The sequence below is a fragment of the Argentina anserina genome, chromosome 7, assembly GCF_933775445.1.
Source record: "Argentina anserina chromosome 7, drPotAnse1.1, whole genome shotgun sequence".
Lineage (NCBI taxonomy): Eukaryota > Viridiplantae > Streptophyta > Magnoliopsida > Rosales > Rosaceae > Argentina > Argentina anserina.
This window is the reverse complement of record NC_065878.1, coordinates 5465701-5492705: the sequence shown is the minus strand read 5'-3', so window position 1 is coordinate 5492705 and position 27005 is coordinate 5465701. Positions and strand designations below refer to the sequence as shown.

Sequence of the window (27005 nt, the reverse complement as noted above, 5' to 3'; positions counted from 1 at the left end):
ATCGCATCAGAAAGCCACAGAAAAAGATACTTAAATGAGAATTGAAAAGCTACTCACGATAGAAAGATACTCACTTTGAACGAAACACACGCCCATACTGCAAACATTCTCAAATTCAAAAGAAACTTGCATCAGAAAGCCACACAGAAAGATACTCAAACGAGAATTGAAGAGATACTCAAATAGGAATTGAAAAGATACTCACGATAGAACTATACTCACTTTAAAAAAAATACACGCGCACACTGTGAAGACAGTCAGAAATCAAAAGACACTCGCATTAAAAAGTATCAAAAAAAGATACTCAAACGGGAATTGAAAAGAGACTCAAATAGGAATTAAAAAAATACTCACGATAGAAAGACACTCAGTTTGGAAGAAACACACGTCCATACTAGAAACACTGTCAAATTCAAAAGAAACTCGCATCAGAAAGCCGTTCAGAAAGATACTCAAACGAGAATTGAAAAGATACACAAATTGGAATAGTAAAGATACTCAAATTGTAATATTTGTATTATTGTTAGGAATATTCTCAGTTAGTTAGTTTCCTAATGTCTCTTTGTATCTTGTATATCAACCCTATTGTGGGTGAAGGCTGAAGAGTAATACACAACACAACTATTTCCCAAGTCTCTAGGTTCTGTTTGACTTGGTACCAGAGCCGAGATCTCTTTCGGTTCTATTGTTCGGTTGCTGGTTATTGTGGTGGCAATTCTTCTAAAAGGTACTGATTGAAAAGTAATAGACACCGATTTTTGTATGCTTAAGGTATAGCATACATACACGAAACTAATACACTTCTGTATTTCTTGAATCAGAGTTTGATTAAATGTTTTTGTGTTCCTGAGAAAATGGTTGAGAAAAGAAAAGGGGTAGACAATTAAATGTTTGGAAAGAAAAAGAGAAGAGTATATACATGATCCAAAAGCTAAAAGTACAGTTACAGAACCATTCTTAAGCAACAGAGAATTGCCTTAGCCACCTCTTATATGCAATGCAATTTCTTCCCTCAAACTTTGATCTCCATTAGCTTATAGCAGTATACAAATTGTTATCCCAAAACTTCCAACTTTCTGCCGTTGCAGCCAGGGTCTTTAGGAATTCCTTCTCTTTACTCACGTCCTGAAATCAAACATATTAATTATAAAGAATCCTCAAATTCAAAAAAAGTCAAAGCAAATTACATCCAAGCAAGAAAACAAAATAAAATTATTACCTCAAGGGTTGACCTCAGAAGTTCTAATTCTTGATTAGCTCCTTCGAGCATCTTTTTAAGAACTTTGTTCTCTCGCTCCAGTGAAACAATCTGCAGAGAAAAATCACGTTGGATATATTTCTCTATTTTGTTCCCAAAAACAAGGGGAAAATAAACATTCCTGCACCAGATTCATATTTCGAAAGGATTACCTTATTTTCTTTCGTTTTGTCGCAGGCGGATATGGTTTTCTTCAGTATAGTTTCATTCAATCCTTTCAACTCCTCAGTAGCATGCTCTATCTTATTTCTGAGATTGTCCAAGACCTACATAAAATATCACACCACAGCCCAAGGTGATTTTCTATCCCTTGAATTAACATGATACTGAATGGATAACATTTGATATATTTTTGCCAACAAAATACCTGGTTGTCTACTCCACCAACCAGATTGGTCTCGTCATTTTTTTGTACCGTTTCAATACTCAGCTTTGCCAACTCTGCTTCTAAGCTCTTCTCTGGCGGTGCAGCCTAACAGATACTAGAATCAATTAGCGAAAATCAAGCAAAGAAAGTTGCTAAACTTAAGCCAGAAAGCTACTAAAAACATACGAAGAACTGAGCCAATTCCCAAAAGTTGGAGTTAGAAAGTCTACCTCAGACACATCTTCTGTTATGTGGGGAAACATTCCCTGCATTTAATTAGACAAAGAATCAACAATGTTATACTAGAACAAATTTAAACAGTCAATTCGATTTTCTGTTTTCCTTTCTTTACCTCTATCTGCTCATTAGTTAGCTTGTCTAAATGCAGCTTGTTGAGCTGCCATCTCACAAAAGTTGGTGTTTGATCTTTATGTTTCGCAATAGCAGCATCCTGAATTTGTATTTGGTCAGCCAACCAATACTGAAACCAATGAAAGAAACAAGTAATTAATTAGTTGAAAAAATTGATACTATTCACAAAGTTCTAGTCCTTACCAACCAATACTGAAACCAATGAAAGAAACAAGTAATTAATTAGTTGAAAAAATTGATATTATTCACAAATTTCTAGTCCTTACCAACCAATACTGAAACCAATGAAAGAACCAAGTAATTGATTAGTAGAAAAAATTGATATTATTCACACATCTCTAGTCCTTACCATGACTAGGGGCATACATCCAGATACAGCGACCTTCTGGGTTTCACTCTTTGTGCCCATGTCCTTAGTGTCCTTGTCCTTCGCGTGCTTGCCTAGCTGAGCAAGCAAATACTCTAATGTCATTTTCCCCCAAGAATATTTTGACATTTCTTCCAAGTCAGTACATGCTGCAACTAAACTCCACTTCAAACCGGATCCCGTTTCACAGAAAAGAAACGTCGCAAACAGAAACATCACTATAAGACAGGCAATCCTATAGTGATTTACGGGATCTGTCTCCAAAGCATTAGTAAGGGCAGACTTCACCTCTGCTACATGCAGACTCTTCTCATTAGGAAAGCAATCATCGATCAACAAGTTGTTTCCTGGTCTAGTGGAGTGAGAACTGAGGTTATATATCTCCCCTTCCAGGTTCAGCCCGAGGATATCGACCACCTGCTGCTCCTTGATCCTATGCAAAGATCCATTAGGAAACAGGAAACCTCTCTCCTCCTCCTTGTATAGCCCAATCATCAGCTGAAAATCCGAGTCTTTTTTACGACACTGTGCCGGGGTGAGCAGCTGGCATTTTTTTATAATACTCCAAAATGGAGTTCTAGCCAGGTGCTTTTCCACCTCCAAAAGGTCGTTCTTAGCAAGTTTCTTGTTGCATTCAAACATCACCGCATTGAGCGCGTGAAGACTAGATCTCATCTCACTCCTTCCAGCCATTGAAACCTACAAGGACAATACAGATTAATAGCTCATTCACAAAGTCAGTAGAAAACCCAACACTAATCCATCTCCACATTAACATAATAGTGTCATAGCCATATATGAATGGAATTCAGCTTAATGGTCTTCTAGACATGATATACATCAGATTTTTACACACCAATCTCAACTAGAAATATAAACAGATTCCGATCTCAATTAACAGTTTTTTTAACACCAATCTGAACTTGACTTGAAATCCACTCTAAGCATTAAAACCAATAGAAAAAATTTACCACAGACAGATGAACAAAAGTACGAAAGTAAATCAAGCAAATACCAAATTAAAAGGAGGGACATTCCAAGCTTTATTAAGAAGCAGTATGAAAGATTAATGTGCTGGCGGGGAGAAAAAAAAAGGCGACAGAAACGATTTGAAACATACTAGTTGATCCTCTTTTTTTTTTTTCCTGATATTCATGTTGCACATTCAGCTTACCCCTAATTGTTAGCTAGTATCTAGTTTTCGAAAAGAAGAACCACAACAATGAATACCCACTGAAAAGAAAGCTAGCCAGTATAGAGGTTTTTTATAAGGAGAATAAGGGTGGCAGCTAGCTCATCAAAATGAACACCAAAAATAGTGTCTACCTATTGCAAATATTACACCAAATGCTGTCTGATTCTGCGGATGAAATTCCATTTTAGAAAGTTAAACATACACCTACCAGAAAGAAATTGGATGCCCTGAAAACAAACTTTTATCTTAGTAGCAAAATTTAAAGCCGGGTCTAGCGAATACAAAATGGGTAAGACATCAAAGACCTCTGAAAATACACATCTGAACTTTCATCAACAAGAACGCCCCCAAAAATAACATAAAGTGGCAACATGTAACATATAGTAAAGACTAGACACTGGGACGATTTGAAAACCAGAGAATCCATCAGTACTATCTATAAGTAAAAAAAATCCTGAACTTGAAACACAAAGCTCACCATATAAAATCGAAAACTAACAAGATAAAAAGGATCAAAACTAAACCACAGCAGTAGATCGAGCAACATTTCCAACACTAGTTCAAATTCATTAACGAAAATTCAAACTACTGGTCACATATGATAGTTGTAAGGATACTTAAACACCAATTTACAAAGACCCAATACATATCACTAACAATTTTCATCTAAACACAAACATGATCACAACTATAAAGCATAAACAGCAAAATTAACAACAATCGAAAGAGAGACATCCCATCCCAAGCTTACTTCCAGAAGCAAGCGAATCTGAAACAATGAAGAGTAGGTTACCTTGAAACGTAGCTTCACAGTTAACCCTAAACCCCAAAGGTGAACCAAAGTGACTGATGTGTATTTAGATGGAAGGTTCTAATATCTTCTGGCTTCTACTGAGAGAATTTAGTTTAGAAGGAGGATTTAGATGTTTGTTGTGGGTTTCACAGAGATTTGATGAAGATCCGATTCTGTTGTTTGCTGTGGGTTTAGATGGAAGGTTCAAGTATCTTCTGGCTTCTACTCAGAGAATTTAGTCCTACTGTCTTTATGGAGACACCAACGGCGTCGTTTTACCTGTCCAAAGAAAACGGCGTCGTTTTTACCTGTCCAAAGAAAACGGCATCGTTTTTACCTGTCCAAAAAAAACAAAGTCATTTTGACAAATTCGGTGTTGTCATGGAGCCCGTCATAAATAAACACATCCAATGTTCAGAAATGCTGTGTTGTTTAGGGGGAATGTTAAGATAAGCATGCTTCTGAATTTGGCCTCAAGAATCGAATGAGAGGTATCACGAAACATACCTCACATATCACGAACAAAGTCACTGTCTTGCATGATCACTTTCACATTTAACATGTCTTTCCATTCACTTTCAAACTTTTTGGGAGGCAATTATTGTCCATCAATTGTGTTTCAAGTTTCAACCTATTAGGTTTGATACCAATTATGAACTAGAGACATATTAATTGGACACTAAATAATAAAGAGAAAATGTCCAAATGCACAAAAATTCTAGAAAACATGAAAATTTTGTAATCACGTGCCCAAATCAATGAATGTTTAAGAAAATACAAAATTACCCTCAATTTCTTTCAACTACCCTCTCTCTCTCTCTCTCTCTCTCTCTCTCTCTCTCTCTCTCTCTCTCTCTCTCTCTCTCTCTCTCTCTCTCGACATCGACGCCCAACGCTTGATGCCTGACGAGGAAGTCCAAGTTGGAACGAAAAATCTTGCCGCGGCCAATCAGATTGATCAGCAATTCACCGACAAGCCAGGTGTCGATGAAGTCGACGTGGAAAGGGTCGAGCAAAGTAGGTGGAGGCAGAGGTCGTCGTCCAGTTGGAACTCTAATAAGCATATCGCTCAGTCTCCGATGACAGGGAGACGGAGCCGAGGCGAATAAGTTTGGAAGAGGTGACTTGAGGAGGAAGGAGGTGTGGAAGAGACTTGCCAGCGGCAAGAGTTTGAGCTCTAGAGTGGCGTCGTTGCGGAGTGAGGGAGAGGAGCGGTTGGAGGATCGGAGGAGGATGTGGCAGGAGAAGCAGCGAAGGGACCTTGAAATCTAGAGTGGGTTGTCGGTAGCGGAGAGAAGGAGAGGCTGTGGTGATTGTGTTCTTCGTTTGATAAGTGGAAGCAGGATTTGGCTTCTAGTAATGTGTTTGTAAAGATTACTGGGAGTCAGTAATGTGTTTGTAAAGAATACTGAGGATCAATAATGTGTTGTAAAGAGATTTTAGAGTGATTAATGGGTGTGAGTAATGTGTTGTAAAGAGATTTTACATATTATTTAGATCAGTAACGTGATTACTGGGGGTCAATAATTTTCCGGTGACCGAGAAATAAACTTAATTATAACACACTTAATTATAAAAAAGTAAATATATGTAAAATAAGATGCAAGGGAAAAATAGTCTTCAAAGAAAATAAATTTTTGAATTTTGTACTAAATGGACAATGGTTTGATAAATTAGTGTTGAAATGGTCACACATTTGCTTACCTCACCTTTAAGCAAAGAGCAAGCCCAAAAAAATTTTGCAATAGAATAATAATATCATAGAACACAACGAACACATTTTCCCAGAAAATTCTGGAATTTACGTTCTTCCTATCTTGTAAATACTACTTGTTAACACCACCCCTGAACGAGGTGATCTCCAGCTTAATCTCCTCATATTCCGATCGCCGGAGACCTAGAAGGCCCAGGAGGCAGGCAAGCCGATCCGGTAGCCTCTCTGTTTGCTCAGGTATCAGCATGAACGCCACCCACGGTGGCTCGCCTAAATGATAGATGCTATGTGCTGGCGCACACTCCCATATTGAAAAAAGAGCCATGCACATTTCCCAATGCACCTATAAATTGGTTACCTAAGCCACCTAAAAGAGGTAACGTATTCCTAAGTCCTTAACTCTCGAGTTTACTCCGTACCTGATACTAATTTAAGCTTCGGATGGTCAAAGATCGGCACACTACTAGCCCTTTGACTTTGATTTGTGTTGTGTGAGGTCCCACTGAGCTGACAAATCGGAATACACGGCTACAAGAAGCTAGATCCCCCGGATTTGGCTCCTGTAACATTTGGCGCTAGAAGGAGGGCCCTCGTCAGCAACACTTTTCCAGCTTTACTCAATGGTGATTCTGAATGAACAAGAGAATCCCACTTATGTGCTGAATGAAGTATGTAAATTTCTCAAACTTACTATTCGGTGTTGTTCTACATATTTGGAAGTCCTTTATCTGAGATTTCATTTTTCATGCACCATCCCACATCCCGGTCTCGGCTGTGTTAACCTATTTCACAATAAACAAAAACAAAAGCTTTAGTTTCCTTGTGAATATTAGCCTTGATCTAAATCAAGACATAAGCAACAAAGAGAAAATAAAAGTGACAGATGTATGTCTTGAGTCATACGTAGCAACAGCTACCCTCATTATTTATAGCCCACTACCATAGCTTGATTTATAAAGTTCCCATAATGAACTCTGAGTTGTATTTGTCCCCATCAGAAGTATATCAGTTTCATTTCGTAACTCTATAAAAGTTCAAAACCTCTCAATTATAATTTTGTACTCTATTTGCTAGCTCACAAATTAATGATACACTAATCTATTAGCTATGCAACACTTACTGAACAAATCCAAAGAAAATAAATTATCAAAATGCAGAACTAAAAATAGAACACTCCGATTCATCCATATTCAGTGTTCATAATCAGTTTCAAACCTAAACATCCAAACTAAAATAGGAATTGAAAAGATACTAACTATAGAAAGATACTCAGTTTGAAAGAAACACACGCCGACACTGAAAACACTCTCAAATTTAAAAAAAAACTCACATCTGAGTACATCACAGAAAGATACTTAAACAAGATTTGAAAAGATAATCCAACAAGAATTGAAAAGATACTCACGATAGAAAGATACTCATTTTGAAAAAAACACACGCCGACACTGAAAACACTCTTAAATTCAAAAGAAACTCACATCAGAGAGCATCACAGAAAGATACACAAACGGGAATGGAAAAGATACTCAAATAGGAATAGACAAGATACTCATGACAGAAAGATACTGAGTTTGAAAGAGACACACGCCCACACTGGAAACATTCTCAATTCAATAGAAACTCGCATGAAAATGGCGTACAGAAAGATACTCAAACGAGAATTGAAAAGATACTCAAATAGGAATTGAAAAGATACTCACGATGAAAAGATACTAAGTTTGAAAGAAACACACGCCCACATTGGAAACACTCTCAAATTCAACAGAAACTCGCTTCAGAATGCCGAACAGATTAATACTCAAACGAGAAATGAAAAGATACTTAAAGAGGAAATGAAAAGATATTCACGATAAAAAGATACTCACTTTGAAAGAAATACACGCCCATACTGGAAACCTTCGCAAATTCAAAAGAAACTCGCATCAGAAAGTCACACAAAAAGATACTTAAACAAGAGTTGATAACATACTCAAATAGGAATTAAAAATATACTCACGATAGAAAGATACTCATTTTCAAAGAAACACTCGCCCACACTGAAAACACTCTCAAATTCCAAAGAAACTCGCATCAGAGAGCATCACAGAAAGATACTCAAACGAGATTTGAAAAGATATTCAAATAGGAATTGTAAAGATACTCACGATAGAAACATAGTCTGTTTGAAACAAACAAACGCGCACACAGGAAACACTGTCAAATTCAAAAGAACCTCGCATCAAAAACCATACAGAAAGATACTCAAACGAGAATTGAAAAGATACTTAAATTAGAACTGAAAAGATACTGACGATAGAAAGATACTCTCTTTGAAAGAAACACATGCGCACACTGGTAACTCTATCAAATTCAAAAGAACCTCATCTCAGAAAGCCACACAAAAAGATACTTGAACGAGAATTATAAAGGTACTCAAATAGGAACTGAAAAGATACTCACTTTGAAAGAAACACACGCTCATACTGGAAACACTCTCAAATTCAAAATAAAATCGCATCAGAAAGCCACAGAAAAAGATACTTAAATGAGAATTGAAAAGCTACTCACGATAGAAAGATACTCACTTTGAACGAAACACACGCCCATACTGCAAACATTCTCAAATTCAAAAGAAACTTGCATCAGAAAGCCACACAGAAAGATACGCAAACGAGAATTGAAGAGATACTCAAATAGGAATTGAAAAGATACTCACGATAGAACTATACTCACTTTAAAAAAATACACGCGCACACTGTGAAGACAGTCAGAAATCAAAAGACACTCGCATTAAAAAGTATCACAAAAAGATACTCAAACGGGAATTGAAAAGAGACTCAAATAGGAATTAAAAAAATACTCACGATTGATAGACACTCAGTTTGGAAGAAACACACGTCCACACTAGAAACACTGTCAAATTCAAAAGAAACTCGCATCAGAAAGCTATACAGAAAGATACTCAAACGAGAATTGAAAAGATACATAAATTGGAATAGTAAAGATACTCAAACGATAGAAAGATACTCAGTTTGAAAGAAACACACGCCCACACTTGCAAAACTCTCAAATTCAATAGAAACTCGCATCAGAAAGCCATTCAGAAAGATACTCAAACGAGAATTGAAAAGACACTCAGATAGGAATTGAAAAGATACTCACGATAAAAAGATACTAAGTTTGAAAGAAACACACGCCCACATTGGAAACATTCTCAAATTCAAAAGAAACTTGCATCAGAAAACCACACAGAAAGATACTCAAACGAGAATGTAAAAGATACTCAAATAGAAATTGAAAAGATACTCACGATAGAATGATATTGGCTTATTATTCATATTTATATAACAACCCTTTTGTTTAATGTATCTACTTAATTGTTGCCTTGTGTATCCATGAGGTACTCCTATCCTATATAAACCTCATGGATGAGATGAATAAGACACCTCTCCATTTTACTAGTCCCCAAGTTTTTTTTTCTCTTCCCTCTACTTCAAATCCATATCTCTTTTACAAAATATCATGTTTAGTTAGTTTATTTGTGTTAGCGTGAGTTATACACATAGTATCAGAGAGTTGTAGAAATTGTAATATTTGTATTATTGTTAGGAATATTCTCAGTTAGTTAGTTTCCTAATGTCTCTTTGTATCTTGTATATCAACCCTATTGTGGGTGAAGGCTGAAGAGTAATACACAAGTAACACAACGATTTCCCAAGTCTCTAGGTTCTGTTTGACTTGGTACCAGAGCCGAGATCGCTTTCGGTTCAATTGTTCGGTTGCTGGTTCTTGTGGTGGCAATTCTTCTAAAAGGTACTGATTGAAAAGTAATAGACACCGATTTTTGTATGCTTAAGGTATAGCATACATACACGAAACTAATACACTTCTGTATTTCTTGAATCAGAGTTTGATTAAATTTTTTTGTGTTCCTGAGAAAATGGTTGAGAAAAGAAAAGGGGTAGACAATTAAATGTTTGGAAAGAAAAAGAGAAGAGTATATACATGATCCAAAAGCTAAAAGTACAGTTACAGAACCATTCTTAAGCAACAGAGAATTGCCTTAGCCACCTCTCATATGCAATGCAATTCCTTCCCTCAAACTTTGATCTCCATTAGGTTATAGCAGTATACAAATTGTTATCCCAAAACTTCCAACTTTCTGCCGTTGCAGCCAGGGTCTTTAGGAATTCCTTCTCTTTACTCACGTCCTGAAATCAAACATATTAATTATAAAGAATCCTCAAATTCAAAAAAAGTCAAAGCAAATTACATCCAAGCAAGAAAACAAAATAAAATTATTACCTCAAGGGTTGACCTCAGAAGTTCTAATTCTTGATTAGCTCCTTCGAGCATCTTTTTAAGAACTTTGTTCTCTCGCTCCAGTGAAACAATCTGCAGAGAAAAATCACGTTGGATATATTTCTCTATTTTGTTCCCAAAAACAAGGGGAAAATAAACATTCCTGCACCAGATTCATATTTCGAAAGGATTACCTTATTTTCTTTCGTTTTGTCGCAGGCGGATATGGTTTTCTTCAGTATAGTTTCATTCAATCCTTTCAACTCCTCAGTAGCATGCTCTATCTTATTTCTGAGATTGTCCAAGACCTACATAAAATATCACACCACAGCCCAAGGTGATTTTCTATCCCTTGAATTAACATGATACTGAAAGGATAACATTTGATATATTTTTGCCAACAAAATACCTGGTTGTCTACTCCACCAACCAGATTGGTCTCGTCATTTTTTTGTACCGTTTCAATACTCAGCTTTGCCAACTCTGCTTCTAAGCTCTTCTCTGGCGGTGCAGCCTAACAGATACTAGAATCAATTAGCGAAAATCAAGCAAAGAAAGTTGCTAAACTTAAGCCAGAAAGCTACTAAAAACATAGGAAGAACTGAGCCAATTCCCAAAAGTTGGAGTTAGAAAGTCTACCTCAGACACATCTTCTGTTATGTGGGGAAACATTCCCTGCATTTAATTAGACAAAGAATCAACAATGTTATACTAGAACAAATTTAAACAGTCAATTCGATTTTCTGTTTTCCTTTCTTTACCTCTATCTGCTCATTAGTTAGCTTGTCTAAATGCAGCTTGTTCAGCTGCCATCTCACAAAAGTTGGTGTTTGATCTTTATGTTTCGCAATAGCAGCATCCTGAATTTGTATTTGGTCAGCCAACCAATACTGAAACCAATGAAAGAAACAAGTAATTAATTAGTTGAAAAAATTGATACTATTCACAAAGTTCTAGTCCTTACCAACCAATACTGAAACCAATGAAAGAAACAAGTAATTAATTAGTTGAAAAAATTGATATTATTCACAAATTTCTAGTCCTTACCAACCAATACTGAAACCAATGAAAGAAACAAGTAATTGATTAGTAGAAAAAATTGATATTATTCACACATCTCTAGTCCTTACCATGACTAGGGGCATACATCCAGATACAGCGACCTTCTGGGTTTCACTCCTTGTGCCTATGTCCTTAGTGTCCTTGTCCTTCGCGTGCTTGCCTAGCTGAGCAAGCAAATACTCTAATGTCATTTTCCCCCAAGAATATTTTGACATTTCTTCCAAGTCAGTACATGCTGCAACTAAACTCCACTTCAAACCGGATCCCGTTTCACAGAAAAGAAACGTCGCAAACAGAAACATCACTATAAGACAGGCAATCCTATAGTGATTTACGGGATCTGTCTCCAAAGCATTAGTAAGGGCAGACTTCACCTCTGCTACATGCAGACTCTTCTCATTAGGAAAGCAATCATCGATCAACAAGTTGTTTCCTGGTCTAGTGGAGTGAGAACTGAGGTTATATATCTCCCCTTCCAGGTTCAGCCCGAGGATATCGACCACCTGCTGCTCCTTGATCCTATGCAAGGATCCATTAGGAAACAGGAAACCTCTCTCCTCCTCCTTGTATAGCCCAATCATCAGCTGAAAATCCGAGTCTTTTTTACGACACTGTGCCGGGGTGAGCAGCTGGCATTTTTTTATAATACTCCAAAATGGAGTTCTAGCCAGGTGCTTTTCCACCTCCAAAAGGTCGTTCTTAGCAAGTTTCTTGTTGCATTCAAACATCACCGCATTGAGCGCGTGAAGACTAGATCTCATCTCACTCCTTCCAGCCATTGAAACCTACAAGGACAATACAGATTAATAGCTCATGCACAAAGTCAGTAGAAAACCCAACACTAATCCATCTCCACATTAACATAATAGTGTCATAGCCATATATGAATGGAATTCAGCTTAATGGTCTTCTAGACATGATATACATCAGATTTTTACACACCAATATCAACTAGAAATATAAACAGATTCCGATCTCAATTAACAGTTTTTTTAACACCAATCTGAACTTGACTTGAAATCCACTCTAAGCATTAAAACCAATAGAAAAAATTTACCACAGACAGATGAACAAAAGTACGAAAGTAAATCAAGCAAATACCAAATTAAAAGGAGGGACATTCCAAGCTTTATTAAGAAGCAGTATGAAAGATTAATGTGCTGGCGGGGAGAAAAAAAAAGGCGACAGAAACGATTTGAAACATACTAGTTGATCCTCTTTTTTTTTTTTCCTGATATTCATGTTGCACATTCAGCTTACCCCTAATTGTTAGCTAGTATCTAGTTTTCGAAAAGAAGAACCACAACAATGAATACCCACTGAAAAGAAAGCTAGCCAGTATAGAGGTTTTTTTATAAGGAGAATAAGGGTGGCAGCTAGCTCATCAAAATGAACACCAAAAATAGTGTCTACCTATTGCAAATATTACACCAAATGCTGTCTGATTCTGCGGATGAAATTCCATTTTAGAAAGTTAAACATACACCTACCAGAAAGAAATTGGATGCCCTGAAAACAAACTTTTATCTTAGTAGCAAAATTTAAAGCCGGGTCTAGCGAATACAAAATGGGTAAGACATCAAAGACCTCTGAAAATACACATCTGAACTTTCATCAACAAGAACGCCCCCAAAAATAACATAAAGTGGCAACATGTAACATATAGTAAAGACTAGACACTGGGACGATTTGAAAACCAGAGAATCCATCAGTACTATCTATAAGTAAAAAAAATCCTGAACTTGAAACACAAAGCTCACCATATAAAATCGAAAACTAACAAGATAAAAAGGATCAAAACTAAACCACAGCAGTAGATCGAGCAACATTTCCAACACTAGTTCAAATTCATTAACGAAAATTCAAACTACTGGTCATGATAGTTGTAAGGATACTTAAACACCAATTTACAAAGACCCAATACATATCACTAACAATTTTCATCTAAACACAAACATGATCACAACTATAAAGCATAAACAGCAAAATTAACAACAATCGAAAGAGAGACATCCCATCCCAAGCTTACTTCCAGAAGCAAGCGAATCTGAAACAATGAAGAGTAGGTTACCTTGAAACGTAGCTTCACAGTTAACCCTAAAACCCAAAGGTGAACCAAAGTGACTGATGTGTATTTAGATGGAAGGTTCTAATATCTTCTGGCTTCTACTGAGAGAATTTAGTTTAGAAGGAGGATTTAGATGTTTGTTGTGGGTTTCACAGAGATTTGATGAAGATCCGATTCTGTTGTTTGCTGTGGGTTTAGATGGAAGGTTCAAGTATCTTCTGGCTTCTACTCAGAGAATTTAGTCCTACTGTCTTTATGGAGACACCAACGGCGTCGTTTTACCTGTCCAAAGAAAACGGCGTCGTTTTTACCTGTCCAAAAAAAACAAAGTCATTTTGACAAATTCGGTGTTGTCATGGAGCCCGTCATAAATAAACACATCCAATGTTCAGAAACGCTGTGTTGTTTGGGGGGAATGTTAAGATAAGCATGCTTCTGAATTTGGCCTCAAGAATCGAATGAGAGGTATCACGAAACATACCTCACATATCACGAACAAAGTCACTGTCTTGCATGATCACTTTCACATTTAACATGTCTTTCCATTCACTTCCAAACTTTTTGGGAGGCAATTATTGTCCATCAATTGTGTTTCAAGTTTCAACCTATTAGGTTTGATACCAATTATGAACTAGAGACATATTAATTGGACACTAAATAATTAAGAGAAAATGTCCAAATGCACAAAAATCCTAGAAAACATGACAATTTTGTAATTACGTGCCCATTTCAATGAATGTTTAAGAAAATACAAAATTACCCTAAATTTCTTTCAACTACCCTCTCTCTCTCTCTCTCTCTCTCTCTCTCTCTCTCTCTCTCTCTCTCTCTCTCTCTCTCTCGACATCGACGCCCAACGTTGATGCCTGACGAGGAAGTCCAAGTTGGAACGAAAAATCTTGCCGCGGCCAATCAGATTGATCAGCAATTCACCGACAAGCCAGGTGTCGATGCAGTCGACGTGGAAAGGGTCGAGCAAAGTAGGTGGAGGCGGAGGTCGTCGTCCAGTTGGAACTCTAATAAGCATATCGCTCAGTCTCCGACGACAGGGAGACGGAGCCGAGGTGAATAAGTTTGGAAGAGTTGACTTGAGGAGGAAGGAGGTGTGGAAGAGACTTGCCGGCGGCAAGAGTTTGAGCTCTAGAGTGGCGCCGTTGCGGAGTGAGGGAGAGGAGCGGTTGGAGGATCGGAGGAGGATGTGGCAGGAGAAGCAGCGAAGGGACCTTGAAATCTAGAGTGGGTTGTTAGAACGTCTATAAAATACCCTGAAAAACATCATCGTTAGTATAGAATAAGCAGGGATCGTTCAGTCCGGGGAATCAAAAGGGCCTCAACACTTATCATGTTATTGGGGGATTTGGTTTGGATTCTATAACTACCACTTAAAATAAATCCTAAATTACTTATGTACAATTGATCAACCATTCATCACATAACCAAAACACGAATTCTACTCAAGAAACATGTATAACACGTATAGAACAACATATAGGCAGCGACTTATTTCGATTATATCTAAGTCCATTTCAATTTCAATTCTAATTAGAGTCTGAAACGGTTCATCTAATCGTTAAGACTTCTTAATTATTTAGAATCAACGAAGCGTTCAATCCTAAACATATGCTAAAAAGAGTTCAACATAACGAAACGTACTAGTTAAACAACAAAGTAGCACATAAGCACATTAAGTCGAATTGGAGACATGTAAGCAAGCATGGCGTCACTCATATTGATTAAACATGCAAATTCCTAAAACTATCACAACCCTAAACAAGTATCAATAATTGAAACACGAAGCGCATATTCAATCAATGAACACTTTGGTGAATGAAATCGCAACCTTAGGAGAACCATGGTCTTGGCTTCCTCAAGCATTGATTTAGATGCACAAATTCAAGGAATAAATTGAAATAAAACCTAAATAAAAATCGGAAATCCTACTGCCCATAGATGCTACACACGGATTCATACATCTTTCATGAGTTTATACAATCAAAACATAAAACCAAATAAGTCTGAATTTATGCTCTTCATATATAAAACCGAAAATAACATCCAAGTAATCATACAATGAATTCGAAATTTGCAGAAAACCAAAAGAAAATGTACAAGATATGGATGAATCACACATTAGAAACCTTGAAGGATTGAGAAAGATGAATTCGGTGGTGGAAGAGGCAAGAGGATGGCACGACAAAGATGGAGATGGATGAAGATTTTGGCTTGAATTTTCTGGATATTGTTGGGCAGCAATTCGGCTGTGATTGTGAGAGAATGGTGATGATGAATTGTGAGGGAGGCCGTGCCTTATATAGAGGAAGGAGGAGGAGAGGGGATGCTAGGGTTTTTGATGGGCTGATCATCTATTTCTTTTTTTTTTCTTTTTTTCCTTCTTTTCTTCTTCTTTCCTTTTAATTGCCGGATGAACATTCCCTCCTTTGAGGCTGCATACTTCTTCTTTTTCATCCCATTCAGAAACTAAATTACTTCTTTCCTTTTTCTCCTTTTGTTTCCTTCTACTCCTCTTTCTTTCCTTAATTTCCAAGCCATTATCTCTCATTTAATTCTGAAATAAAGAAATAAAATAATAAATATAAATCACAAATGTTACATAAATGTCGAATAATAAAATCCTAACCCAACTAGGTTTCCTAGTTTGATAAGGAATACTACTCTATGTACTCTCAACAATTTCTGCATTTTAGACCCGTTTTAGCACCAAAAGCAACTAACGCCACCAAACATTCCTAACTCGACTCAATGACTCAACATTACAATAATAAGGGCTAAGCAAAGTACAAATAGAGGTAAAAACATGTTAAGAACGTCGCACAAAGTGCTCCTATCATCGACGTGGAAAGGGTCGAGCAAAGTAGGTGGAGGCGGAGGTCGTCGTCTAGTTGGAACTCTATTAAGCATATCGCTCAGTCTCCCACGACATGGAGACGGAGCCGAGGCGAATAAGTTTGGAAGAGGTGACTTGAGGAGGAAGGAGGTGTGGAAGAGACTTGCCAGCGGCAAGAGTTTGAGCTCTAGAGTGGCGCCGTTGCAGAGTGAGGGAGAGGAGCGGTTGGAGGATCGGAGGAGGATGTGGCAGGAGAAGGAGCGAAGGGAGCTTGAAATCTAGAATGGGTTGTCGGCAGCGGAGAGAAGGAGAGGCTGTGATGATTGTGTTCTTCGTTTGATAAGTGGAAGCAGGATTTGGCTTCTAGTAATGTGTTTGTAAAGATTACTGGGAGTCAGTAATGTGTGTGTAAAGAATACTGAGGGTCAATAATGTGTTGTAAAGAGATTTTAGAGTGATTAATGGGTGTCAGTAATATGTTGTAAAGAGATTTTACAGATTATTGAGATCAGTAACGTGATTACTGGAGGTCAATAATTTTCCGGTGACCGAGGAATAAATTTAATTATAACACACTTAATTATAAAAAAGTAAATATATGTAAAATAAGATGGAAGGGAAAAATAGTCTTCAAAGAAATTAAATTTTTGAATTTTGTACTAAATGGACAATGGTTTGATAAATTAGTGTTGAAATGGTCACACATTTGCTTACCTCACCTTTAAGCAAAGAGCAAGCCCAAAAAAATTTTGCAATAGAATAATAATATCATAGAACACAACGAACACATTTTCAGCCACATTTTCCCAGAAAATTCTGGAATTTACGTTCTTCCTATCTTGTAAATACTACTTGTTAACACCACCCCTGAACGGGGTGATCTCCAGCTTAATCTCCTCATATTCCGATCGTCGGAGACCTAGAAGGCCCAGGAGGCAGGCAAGCCGATCCGGTAGCCTCTCTGTTTGCTCAGGTATCACCATGAACGCCACCCACGGTAGCTCGCCTAAATGATAGATGCTATGTGCTGGCGCACACTCCCATATTGAAAAAAAAGCCATGCACATTTCCCAATGCACCTATAAATTGGCTACCTAAGCCACCTAAAAGAGGTAACGTATTCCTAAGTCCTTAACTCTCGAGCTTACTCCGTACCTGATACTAATTTAAGCTTCGGATGGTCAAAGATCGGCACACTACTAGCCCTTTGACTTTGATTTGTGTTGTGTGAGGTCCCACTGAGCTGACAAATCGGAATACACGGCTACAAGAAGCTAGATCCCCCGGATTTGGCTCCCGTAACATTTGGCGCTAGAAGGAGGGCCCTCGTCAGCAACACTTTTCCAGCTTTACTCAATGGTGATTCTGAATGAACAAGAGAATCCATTGTCGCCTCCCCAATCCCCTCCCTGGGAGGCGGACAAAGCGTTTTTCCTAAGATTGTTCCCCGACCCGCAGCATGGGGCCGGAGGCCATTCCCCGACTCCCAGACCACGGTCGAGGGGTGTCCCGAGTACCCTTTACGTATTATCTAACCTACAAAGAAGAGGATAAATAACATGTCTGATGTAAGCCTTAAGAGTTACCTAACATACCACATAATGAAAAAATAGTCCTCTTGGTTACTACCAGAAACTTTGGTCATGCCCTGATATCAGCAAGCCAAAAATCCCACTTATATGTTGAATGAAGTATGTAAATTTCTCAAACTTACTATTCAGTGTTGTTCTACATATTTAGAAGTCCTTTATCTGAGATTTCATTTTTCATGCACCATCCCACATCCCCGTCTCGGCTGTGTTAACCTATTTCACAATAAACAAAAACAAAAGCTTTAGTTTCCTTGTGAATATTAGCCTTGATCTAAATCAAGACATAAGCAACAAAGAGAAAATAAAAGTGACAGATGTATGTCTTGAGTCATATGTAGCAACAGCTACCCTCATTATTTATAGCCCACTACCATAGCTTGATTTATAAAGTTCCCATAATGAACTCTGAGTTGTATTTGTCCCCATCAGAAGTATATAAGTTTCATATCGTAACTCTATAAGAGTTCAAAACCTCTCAATTATAATTTTGTACTCTATTTGCTTGCTCACAAATTAATGATACACTAATCTATTAGCTATGCAACACTTACTGAACAAATCTAAAGAAAATAAATTATCAAAATGCAGAACTAAAAATAGAACACTCCGATTCATCCATATTCAGTGTTCATAATCAGTTTCAAACATAAACATCCAAACTAAGACTGGTCAAAGTCACTGAATTATTTCATAGGCCAAGAAATGCACAAAGAAGATACAAACAAAAATGAAAATGAAGCTGGAGAAAGAATATTCACATGTTCTTTGACGAGACTATCGAAGAACAAAGACAGACCGAACACCACTTCCTCCCCATTATTTATCCTTTTTTTTTTCAATTCCACAGTTACTCAGTCCCTAACAATAATTAGAATTAACCGTTAATCAACTCGACAATCCAACCTTGAATCCTAAATTGAAGAAACCCACAGATCAGACGGAATCAAAAACAAACCAAAAGTTCAAAACCCCAATAAATTCGAGCATCCTCAATGTTTTGTTATCTGTAACTTACACACCCAAAAACACACAGATACTCAGTCCCTAACGACAATTAAAGTTAACGATTTGTCGACCCAAATAATCCCCACTCAAAACTTAAACCAAACAGACTTATAAAGTAAGAGAGACAAACAAAACTCAATCATATTTTGTTGTCTGGAGTTTCTTCCCTACCAATGAATGGCACTTCCAAAATTTACATAAACAAATTAAGGGAAAACAAAGACCAATAGAACGATAGGTAGCTCAACACAAACCCGAGCAAAATCAACTTAAACCTCAGCACATATGCAGCATTCCTTGAACACTTTTCCAAGCTGAAAATAACAACAAAACAAATAAATGAAATATAGAAATAACTTCCCAAAGTAAGAAGATGAAACAAATATAATAATTCAAACGTAATTAAAGTAAAAGAGAGAACCACATGGTGCCTTGAACTGTAACTGAAAATCTAGAACTGATTTTATGAAAAAATGGAAACTGAAAAAGTGAACTGCAACTATGCTAATAGATTACTTGCGATACCCACTTTGAAAGAATCACACGCCCACACAGGCAACACGGTTAAATATAAAAAAAACACGCATCAGAGAGCATCACAGAAATATATTCAAACGAGAATTGAAAACATAGTCATATGGGAACGAAAAGATACTCACGCTATAAAGATACTCAGTTTGAAAGAAACACACGCCCACACTGGACAGACTCTCAGAATTCAAAAGAAACTCGCATCAAAAAGACGTACAGAACGATACTCAAACGAGAATTAGAAACATACTCAAAATAGGAATTGAAAAGAGACTCACGATAGAAAGATACTCATTTTGAAAGAAACACACGCTCACACTGGAAACACTCACTGAATTCAAAAGAAACTCGCATTAGAAAGCCGTACTTAAAGATACTCTAATGTGAATTGCAATGATACTCAAATAGGAATTTAAAAGATACTCACTATAGAAAGATACTCAGTTTGAAAGAAACACACGCCGACACTGAAAACACTCAAATTTAAAAAAAAAACTCACATCTGAGTACATCACAGAAAGATACTCAAACAAGATTTGAAAAGATAATCCAACAAGAATTGAAAAGATACTCACGATAGAAAGATACTCATTTTGAAAAAAACACACGCCGACACTGAAAACACTCTTAAATTCAAAAGAAACTCACATCAGAGAGCATCACAGAAAAATACACAAACGGGAATGGAAAAGATACTCAAATAGGAATAGACAAGATACTCATGACAGAAAGATACTAAGTTTGAAAGAGACACACGCCCACACTGGAAACATTCTCAAATTCAATAGAAACTCGCATCAAAATGGCGTACAGAAAGATACTCAAACGAGAATTGAAAAGATATTCAAATAGGAATTGAAAAGATACTCAAGATAAAAAGATACTAAGTTTGAAAGAAACACACGCCCACATTGGAAACACTCTCAAATTCAATAGAAACTCGCATGAAAATGGCGTACAGAAAGATACTCAAACGAGAATTGAAAAGATACTCAAATAGGAATTGAAAAGATACTCACGATGAAAAGATACTAAGTTTGAAAGAAACACACGCCCACATTGGAAACACTCTCAAATTCAACAGAAACTCGCTTCAGAATGCCGAACAGATTAATACTCAAACGAGAAATGAAAAGATACTTAAAGAGGAAATGAAAAGATATTCACGATAAAAAGATACTCACTTTCAAAGAAATACACGCCCATACTGGAAACATGTTCAAATTCAAAAGAAACTCGCATCAGAAAGTCACACAAAAAGATACTCAAACGAGAATTGATAACATACTCAAATAGGAATTGAAAAGATACTCACGATAGAAAGATACTCATTTTCAAAGAAACACTCGCCCACACTGAAAACACTCTCAAATTCCAAAGAAACTCGCATAAGAGAGCATCACAGAAAGATACTCAAACGAGATTTGAAAAGATATTCAAATAGGAATTGTAAAGATACTCACGATAGAAACATAGTCTGTTTGAAACAAACACATGCGCACACAGGAAACACTGTCAAATTCAAAAGAACCTCGGATCAAAAACCACACAGAAAGATACTCAAACGAGAATTGAAAAGATACTTAAATTAGAACTGAAAAGATACTGACGATAGAAAGATACTCTGTTTGAAACAAACACATGCGCACACTGGTAACTCTATCAAATTCAAAAGAACCTCATCTCAGAAAGCCACACAAAAAGATACTTGAACGAGAATTATAAAGGTACTCAAATAGGAACTGAAAAGATACTCACGATATAAAGATACTCACTTTGAAAGAAACACACGCTCATACTGGAAACACTCTCAAATTCAAAATAAAATCGCATCAGAAAGCCACAGAAAAAGATACTTAAATGAGAATTGAAAAGCTACTCACGATAGAAAGATACTCACTTTGAACGAAACACACGCCCATACTGCAAACATTCTCAAATTCAAAAGAAACTTGCATCAGAAAGCCACACATAAAGATACTCAAACGAGAATTGAAGAGATACTCAAATAGGAATTGAAAAGATACTCACGATAGAACTATACTCACTTTAAAAAAATACACGCGCACACTGTGAAGACAGTCAGAAATCAAAAGACACTCGCATTAAAAAGTATCACAAAAATATACTCAAACGGGAATTGAAAAGAGACTCAAATAGGAATTAAAAAAATACTCACGATAGAAAGACACTCAGTTTGGAAGAAACACACGTCCACACTAGAAACACTGTCAAATTCAAAAGAAACTCGCATCAGAAAGCTATACAGAAAGATACTCAAACGAGAATTGAAAAGATACACAAATTGGAATAGTAAAGATACTCAAACGATAGAAAGATACTCAGTTTGAAAGAAACACACGCCCACACTTGCAAAACTCTCAAATTCAATAGAAACTCGCATCAGAAAGCCATTCAGAAAGATACTCAAACGAGAATTGAAAAGACACTCAGATAGGAATTGAAAAGATACTCACGATAAAAAGATACTAAGTTTGAAAGAAACACACGTCCACATTGGAAACATTCTCAAATTCAAAAGAAACTTGCATCAGAAAACCACACAGAAAGATACTCAAACGAGAATGTAAAAGATACTCAAATAGAAATTGAAAAGATACTCACGATAGAATGATATTGGCTTATTATTCAAATTTATATAACAACCCTTTTGTTTAATGTATCTACTTAATTGTTGCCTTGTGTATCCATGAGGTACTCATATCCTATATAAACCTCATGGATGAGATGAATAAGACACCTCTCCATTTTACTAGTCCCCAAGTTTTTTTTTCTCTTCCCTCTACTTCAAATCCATATCTCTTTTACAAAATATCATGTTTAGTTAGTTTATTTGTGTTAGCGTGAGTTATACACATAGTATCAGAGAGTTGTAGAAATTGTAATATTTGTATTATTGTTAGGAATATTCTCAGTTAGTTAGTTTCCTAATGTCTCTTTGTATCTTGTATATCAACCCTATTGTGGGTGAAGGCTGAAGAGTAATACACAAGTAACACAACGATTTCCCAAGTCTCTAGGTTCTGTTTGACTTGGTACCAGAGCCGAGATCTCTTTCGGTTCTATTGTTCGGTTGCTGGTTCTTGTGGTGGCAATTCTTCTAAAAGGTTCTGATTGAAAAGTAATAGACACCGATTTTTGTATGCTTAAGGTATAGCATACATACACGAAACTAATACACTTCTGTATTTCTTGAATCAGAGTTTGATTAAATTTTTTTGTGTTCCTGAGAAAATGGTTGAGAAAAGAAAAGGGGTAGACAATTAAATGTTTGGAAAGAAAAAGAGAAGAGTATATACATGATCCAAAAGCTAAAAGTACAGTTACAGAACCATTCTTAAGCAACAGAGAATTGCCTTAGCCACCTCTCATATGCAATGCAATTCCTTCCCTCAAACTTTGATCTCCATTAGGTTATAGCAGTATACAAATTGTTATCCCAAAACTTCCAACTTTCTGCCGTTGCAGCCAGGGTCTTTAGGAATTCCTTCTCTTTACTCACGTCCTGAAATCAAACATATTAATTATAAAGAATCCTCAAATTCAAAAAAAGTCAAAGCAAATTACATCCAAGCAAGAAAACAAAATAAAATTATTACCTCAAGGGTTGACCTCAGAAGTTCTAATTCTTGATTAGCTCCTTCGAGCATCTTTTTAAGAACTTTGTTCTCTCGCTCCAGTGAAACAATCTGCAGAGAAAAATCACGTTGGATATATTTCTCTATTTTGTTCCCAAAAACAAGGGGAAAATAAACATTCCTGCACCAGATTCATATTTCGAAAGGATTACCTTATTTTCTTTCGTTTTGTCGCAGGCGGATATGGTTTTCTTCAGTATAGTTTCATTCAATCCTTTCAACTCCTCAGTAGCATGCTCTATCTTATTTCTGAGATTGTCCAAGACCTACATAAAATATCACACCACAGCCCAAGGTGATTTTCTATCCCTTGAATTAACATGATACTGAATGGATAACATTTGATATATTTTTGCCAACAAAATACCTGGTTGTCTACTCCACCAACCAGATTGGTCTCGTCATTTTTTTGTACCGTTTCAATACTCAGCTTTGCCAACTCTGCTTCTAAGCTCTTCTCTGGCGGTGCAGCCTAACAGATACTAGAATCAATTAGCGAAAATCAAGCAAAGAAAGTTGCTAAACTTAAGCCAGAAAGCTACTAAAAACATACGAAGAACTGAGCCAATTCCCAAAAGTTGGAGTTAGAAAGTCTACCTCAGACACATCTTCTGTTATGTGGGGAAACATTCCCTGCATTTAATTAGACAAAGAATCAACAATGTTATACTAGAACAAATTTAAACAGTCAATTCGATTTTCTGTTTTCCTTTCTTTACCTCTATCTGCTCATTAGATAGCTTCTCTAAATGCAGCTTGTTCAGCTGCCATCTCACAAAAGTTGGTGTTTGATCTTTATGTTTCGCAATAGCAGCATCCTGAATTTGTATTTGGTCAGCCAACCAATACTGAAACCAATGAAAGAAACAAGTAATTAATTAGTTGAAAAAATTGATACTATTCACAAAGTTCTAGTCCTTACCAACCATTACTGAAACCAATGAAAGAAACAAGTAATTAATTAGTTGAAAAAATTGATATTATTCACAAATTTCTAGTCCTTACCAACCAATACTGAAACCAATGAAAGAAACAAGTAATTGATTAGTAGAAAAAATTGATATTATTCACACATCTCTAGTCCTTACCATGACTAGGGGCATACATCCAGATACAGCGACCTTCTGGGTTTCACTCCTTGTGCCCATGTCCTTAGTGTCCTTGTCCTTCGCGTGCTTGCCTAGCTGAGCAAGCAAATACTCTAATGTCATTTTCCCCCAAGAATATTTTGACATTTCTTCCAAGTCAGTACATGCTGCAACTAAACTCCACTTCAAACCGGATCCCGTTTCACAGAAAAGAAACGTCGCAAACAGAAACATCACTATAAGACAGGCAATCCTATAGTGATTTACGGGATCTGTCTCCAAAGCATTAGTAAGGGCAGACTTCACCTCTGCTACATGCAGACTCTTCTCATTAGGAAAGCAATCATCGATCAACAAGTTGTTTCCTGGTCTAGTGGAGTGAGAACTGAGGTTATATATCTCCCCTTCCAGGTTCAGCCCGAGGATATCGACCACCTGCTGCTCCTTGATCCTATGCAAGGATCCATTAGGAAACAGGAAACCTCTCTCCTCCTCCTTGTATAGCCCAATCATCAGCTGAAAATCCGAGTCTTTTTTACGACACTGTGCCGGGGTGAGCAGCTGGCATTTTTTTATAATACTCCAAAATGGAGTTCTAGCCAGGTGCTTTTCCACCTCCAAAAGGTCGTTCTTAGCAAGTTTCTTGTTGCATTCAAACATCACCGCATTGAGCGCGTGAAGACTAGATCTCATCTCACTCCTTCCAGCCATTGAAACCTACAAGGACAATACAGATTAATAGCTCATGCACAAAGTCAGTAGAAAACCCAACACTAATCCATCTCCACATTAACATAATAGTGTCATAGCCATATATGAATGGAATTCAGCTTAATGGTCTTCTAGACATGATATACATCAGATTTTTACACACCAATATCAACTAGAAATATAAACAGATTCCGATCGCAATTAACAGTTTTTTTAACACCAATCTGAACTTGACTTGAAATCCACTCTAAGCATTAAAACCAATAGAAAAAATTTACCACAGACAGATGAACAAAAGTACGAAAGTAAATCAAGCAAATACCAAATTAAAAGGAGGGACATTCCAAGCTTTATTAAGAAGCAGTATGAAAGATTAATGTGCTGGCGGGGAGAAAAAAAAAGGCGACAGAAACGATTTGAAACATACTAGTTGATCCTCTTTTTTTTTTTTCCTGATATTCATGTTGCACATTCAGCTTACCCCTAATTGTTAGCTAGTATCTAGTTTTCGAAAAGAAGAACCACAACAATGAATACCCACTGAAAAGAAAGCTAGCCAGTATAGAGGTTTTTTATAAGGAGAATAAGGGTGGCAGCTAGCTCATCAAAATGAACACCAAAAATAGTGTCTACCTATTGCAAATATTACACCAAATGCTGTCTGATTCTGCGGATGAAATTCCATTTTAGAAAGTTAAACATACACCTACCAGAAAGAAATTGGATGCCCTGAAAACAAACTTTTATCTTAGTAGCAAAATTTAAAGCCGGGTCTAGCGAATACAAAATGGGTAAGACATCAAAGACCTCTGAAAATACACATCTGAACTTTCATCAACAAGAACGCCCCCAAAAATAACATAAAGTGGCAACATGTAACATATAGTAAAGACTAGACACTGGGACGATTTGAAAACCAGAGAATCCATCAGTACTATCTATAAGTAAAAAAAATCCTGAACTTGAAACACAAAGCTCACCATATAAAATCGAAAACTAACAAGATAAAAAGGATCAAAACTAAACCACAGCAGTAGATCGAGCAACATTTCCAACACTAGTTCAAATTCATTAACGAAAATTCAAACTACTGGTCACATATGATAGTTGTAAGGATACTTAAACACCAATTTACAAAGACCCAATACATATCACTAACAATTTTCATCTAAACACAAACATGATCACAACTATAAAGCATAAACAGCAAAATTAACAACAATCGAAAGAGAGACATCCCATCCCAAGCTTACTTCCAGAAGCAAGCGAATCTGAAACAATGAAGAGTAGGTTACCTTGAAACGTAGCTTCACAGTTAACCCTAAACCCCAAAGGTGAACCAAAGTGACTGATGTGTATTTAGATGGAAGGTTCTAATATCTTCTGGCTTCTACTGAGAGAATTTAGTTTAGAAGGAGGATTTAGATGTTTGTTGTGGGTTTCACAGAGATTTGATGAAGATCCGATTCTGTTGTTTGCTGTGGGTTTAGATGGAAGGTTCAAGTATCTTCTGGCTTCTACTCAGAGAATTTAGTCCTACTGTCTTTATGGAGACACCAACGGCGTCGTTTTACCTGTCCAAAGAAAACGGCGTCGTTTTTACCTGTCCAAAAAAAACAAAGTCATTTTGACAAATTCGGTGTTGTCATGGAGCCCGTCATAAATAAACACATCCAATGTTCAGAAACGCTGTGTTGTTTGGGGGGAATGTTAAGATAAGCATGCTTCTGAATTTGGCCTCAAGAATCGAATGAGAGGTATCACGAAACATACCTCACATATCACGAACAAAGTCACTGTCTTGCATGATCACTTTCACATTTAACATGTCTTTCCATTCACTTCCAAACTTTTTGGGAGGCAATTATTGTCCATCAATTGTGTTTCAAGTTTCAACCTATTAGGTTTGATACCAATTATGAACTAGAGACATATTAATTGGACACTAAATAATTAAGAGAAAATGTCCAAATGCACAAAAATCCTAGAAAACATGACAATTTTGTAATTACGTGCCCATTTCAATGAATGTTTAAGAAAATACAAAATTACCCTAAATTTCTTTCAACTACCCTCTCTCTCTCTCTCTCTCTCTCT

At 36.8% G+C, this 27005-nt stretch overlaps 2 protein-coding genes across 4 annotated transcripts; both read right to left on the bottom strand.

Moving 5' to 3' along the window:
* Window positions 1–814: 814 nt before the first annotated feature.
* On the bottom strand, window positions 815–26408 carry LOC126801746 (uncharacterized). 3 transcript variants are annotated; one of them, XM_050529195.1, is made up of 8 exons: window positions 4353–4555; window positions 2347–3063; window positions 1978–2106; window positions 1856–1891; window positions 1626–1730; window positions 1411–1524; window positions 1220–1309; window positions 815–1125 (listed from the first exon to the last, which is right to left on the bottom strand). In XM_050529195.1, the coding sequence occupies exons 2-8, from the start codon at window positions 3055–3057 to the stop codon at window positions 1030–1032; spliced, it is 1281 nt and encodes a 426-aa protein (XP_050385152.1). In that variant the 5' UTR covers window positions 3058–3063; window positions 4353–4555; the 3' UTR covers window positions 815–1029. The 3 variants fall into 3 exon arrangements, with proteins under 3 accessions (XP_050385152.1, XP_050385153.1, XP_050385154.1); XM_050529197.1 differs by lacking the exons at window positions 815–1125; window positions 1220–1309; window positions 1411–1524; ... (3 more) ...; window positions 2347–3063; window positions 4353–4555 and adding exons at window positions 22666–22976; window positions 23071–23160; window positions 23262–23375; ... (3 more) ...; window positions 24198–24914; window positions 26204–26408; XM_050529196.1 differs by lacking the exons at window positions 2347–3063; window positions 4353–4555 and adding an exon at window positions 24198–25007.
* Window positions 9945–13685, bottom strand: LOC126801745 (uncharacterized). The gene is made up of 8 exons (XM_050529194.1): window positions 13481–13685; window positions 11478–12194; window positions 11109–11237; window positions 10987–11022; window positions 10757–10861; window positions 10542–10655; window positions 10351–10440; window positions 9945–10256 (listed from the first exon to the last, which is right to left on the bottom strand). Exons 2-8 carry the CDS (start codon window positions 12186–12188, stop codon window positions 10161–10163), a joined length of 1281 nt encoding a protein of 426 aa, XP_050385151.1. The 5' UTR covers window positions 12189–12194; window positions 13481–13685; the 3' UTR covers window positions 9945–10160.
* Window positions 26409–27005: the final 597 nt, after the last annotated feature.

Bases quoted from the DNA above. Each gene is read 5' to 3' on its own strand.
- LOC126801745 (XM_050529194.1), bottom strand. From the start codon at position 12,188: ATGGCTGGAAGGAGTGAGATGAGATCTAGTCTTCACGCGCTCAATGCG. The intron at 10,656-10,756 runs GTATTTTGTTGG...TATTTTATGTAG, and splicing joins TTGGTGGAGTAGACAACCAG to GTCTTGGACAATCTCAGAAA. The intron at 10,257-10,350 runs GTAATAATTTTA...GTTTGATTTCAG, and splicing joins TTCTGAGGTCAACCCTTGAG to GACGTGAGTAAAGAGAAGGA.
- LOC126801746 (XM_050529197.1), bottom strand. From the start codon at position 24,908: ATGGCTGGAAGGAGTGAGATGAGATCTAGTCTTCACGCGCTCAATGCG. The intron at 23,958-24,197 runs GTAAGGACTAGA...CATTGGTTTCAG, and splicing joins GATGTATGCCCCTAGTCATG to TATTGGTTGGCTGACCAAAT. The intron at 22,977-23,070 runs GTAATAATTTTA...GTTTGATTTCAG, and splicing joins TTCTGAGGTCAACCCTTGAG to GACGTGAGTAAAGAGAAGGA.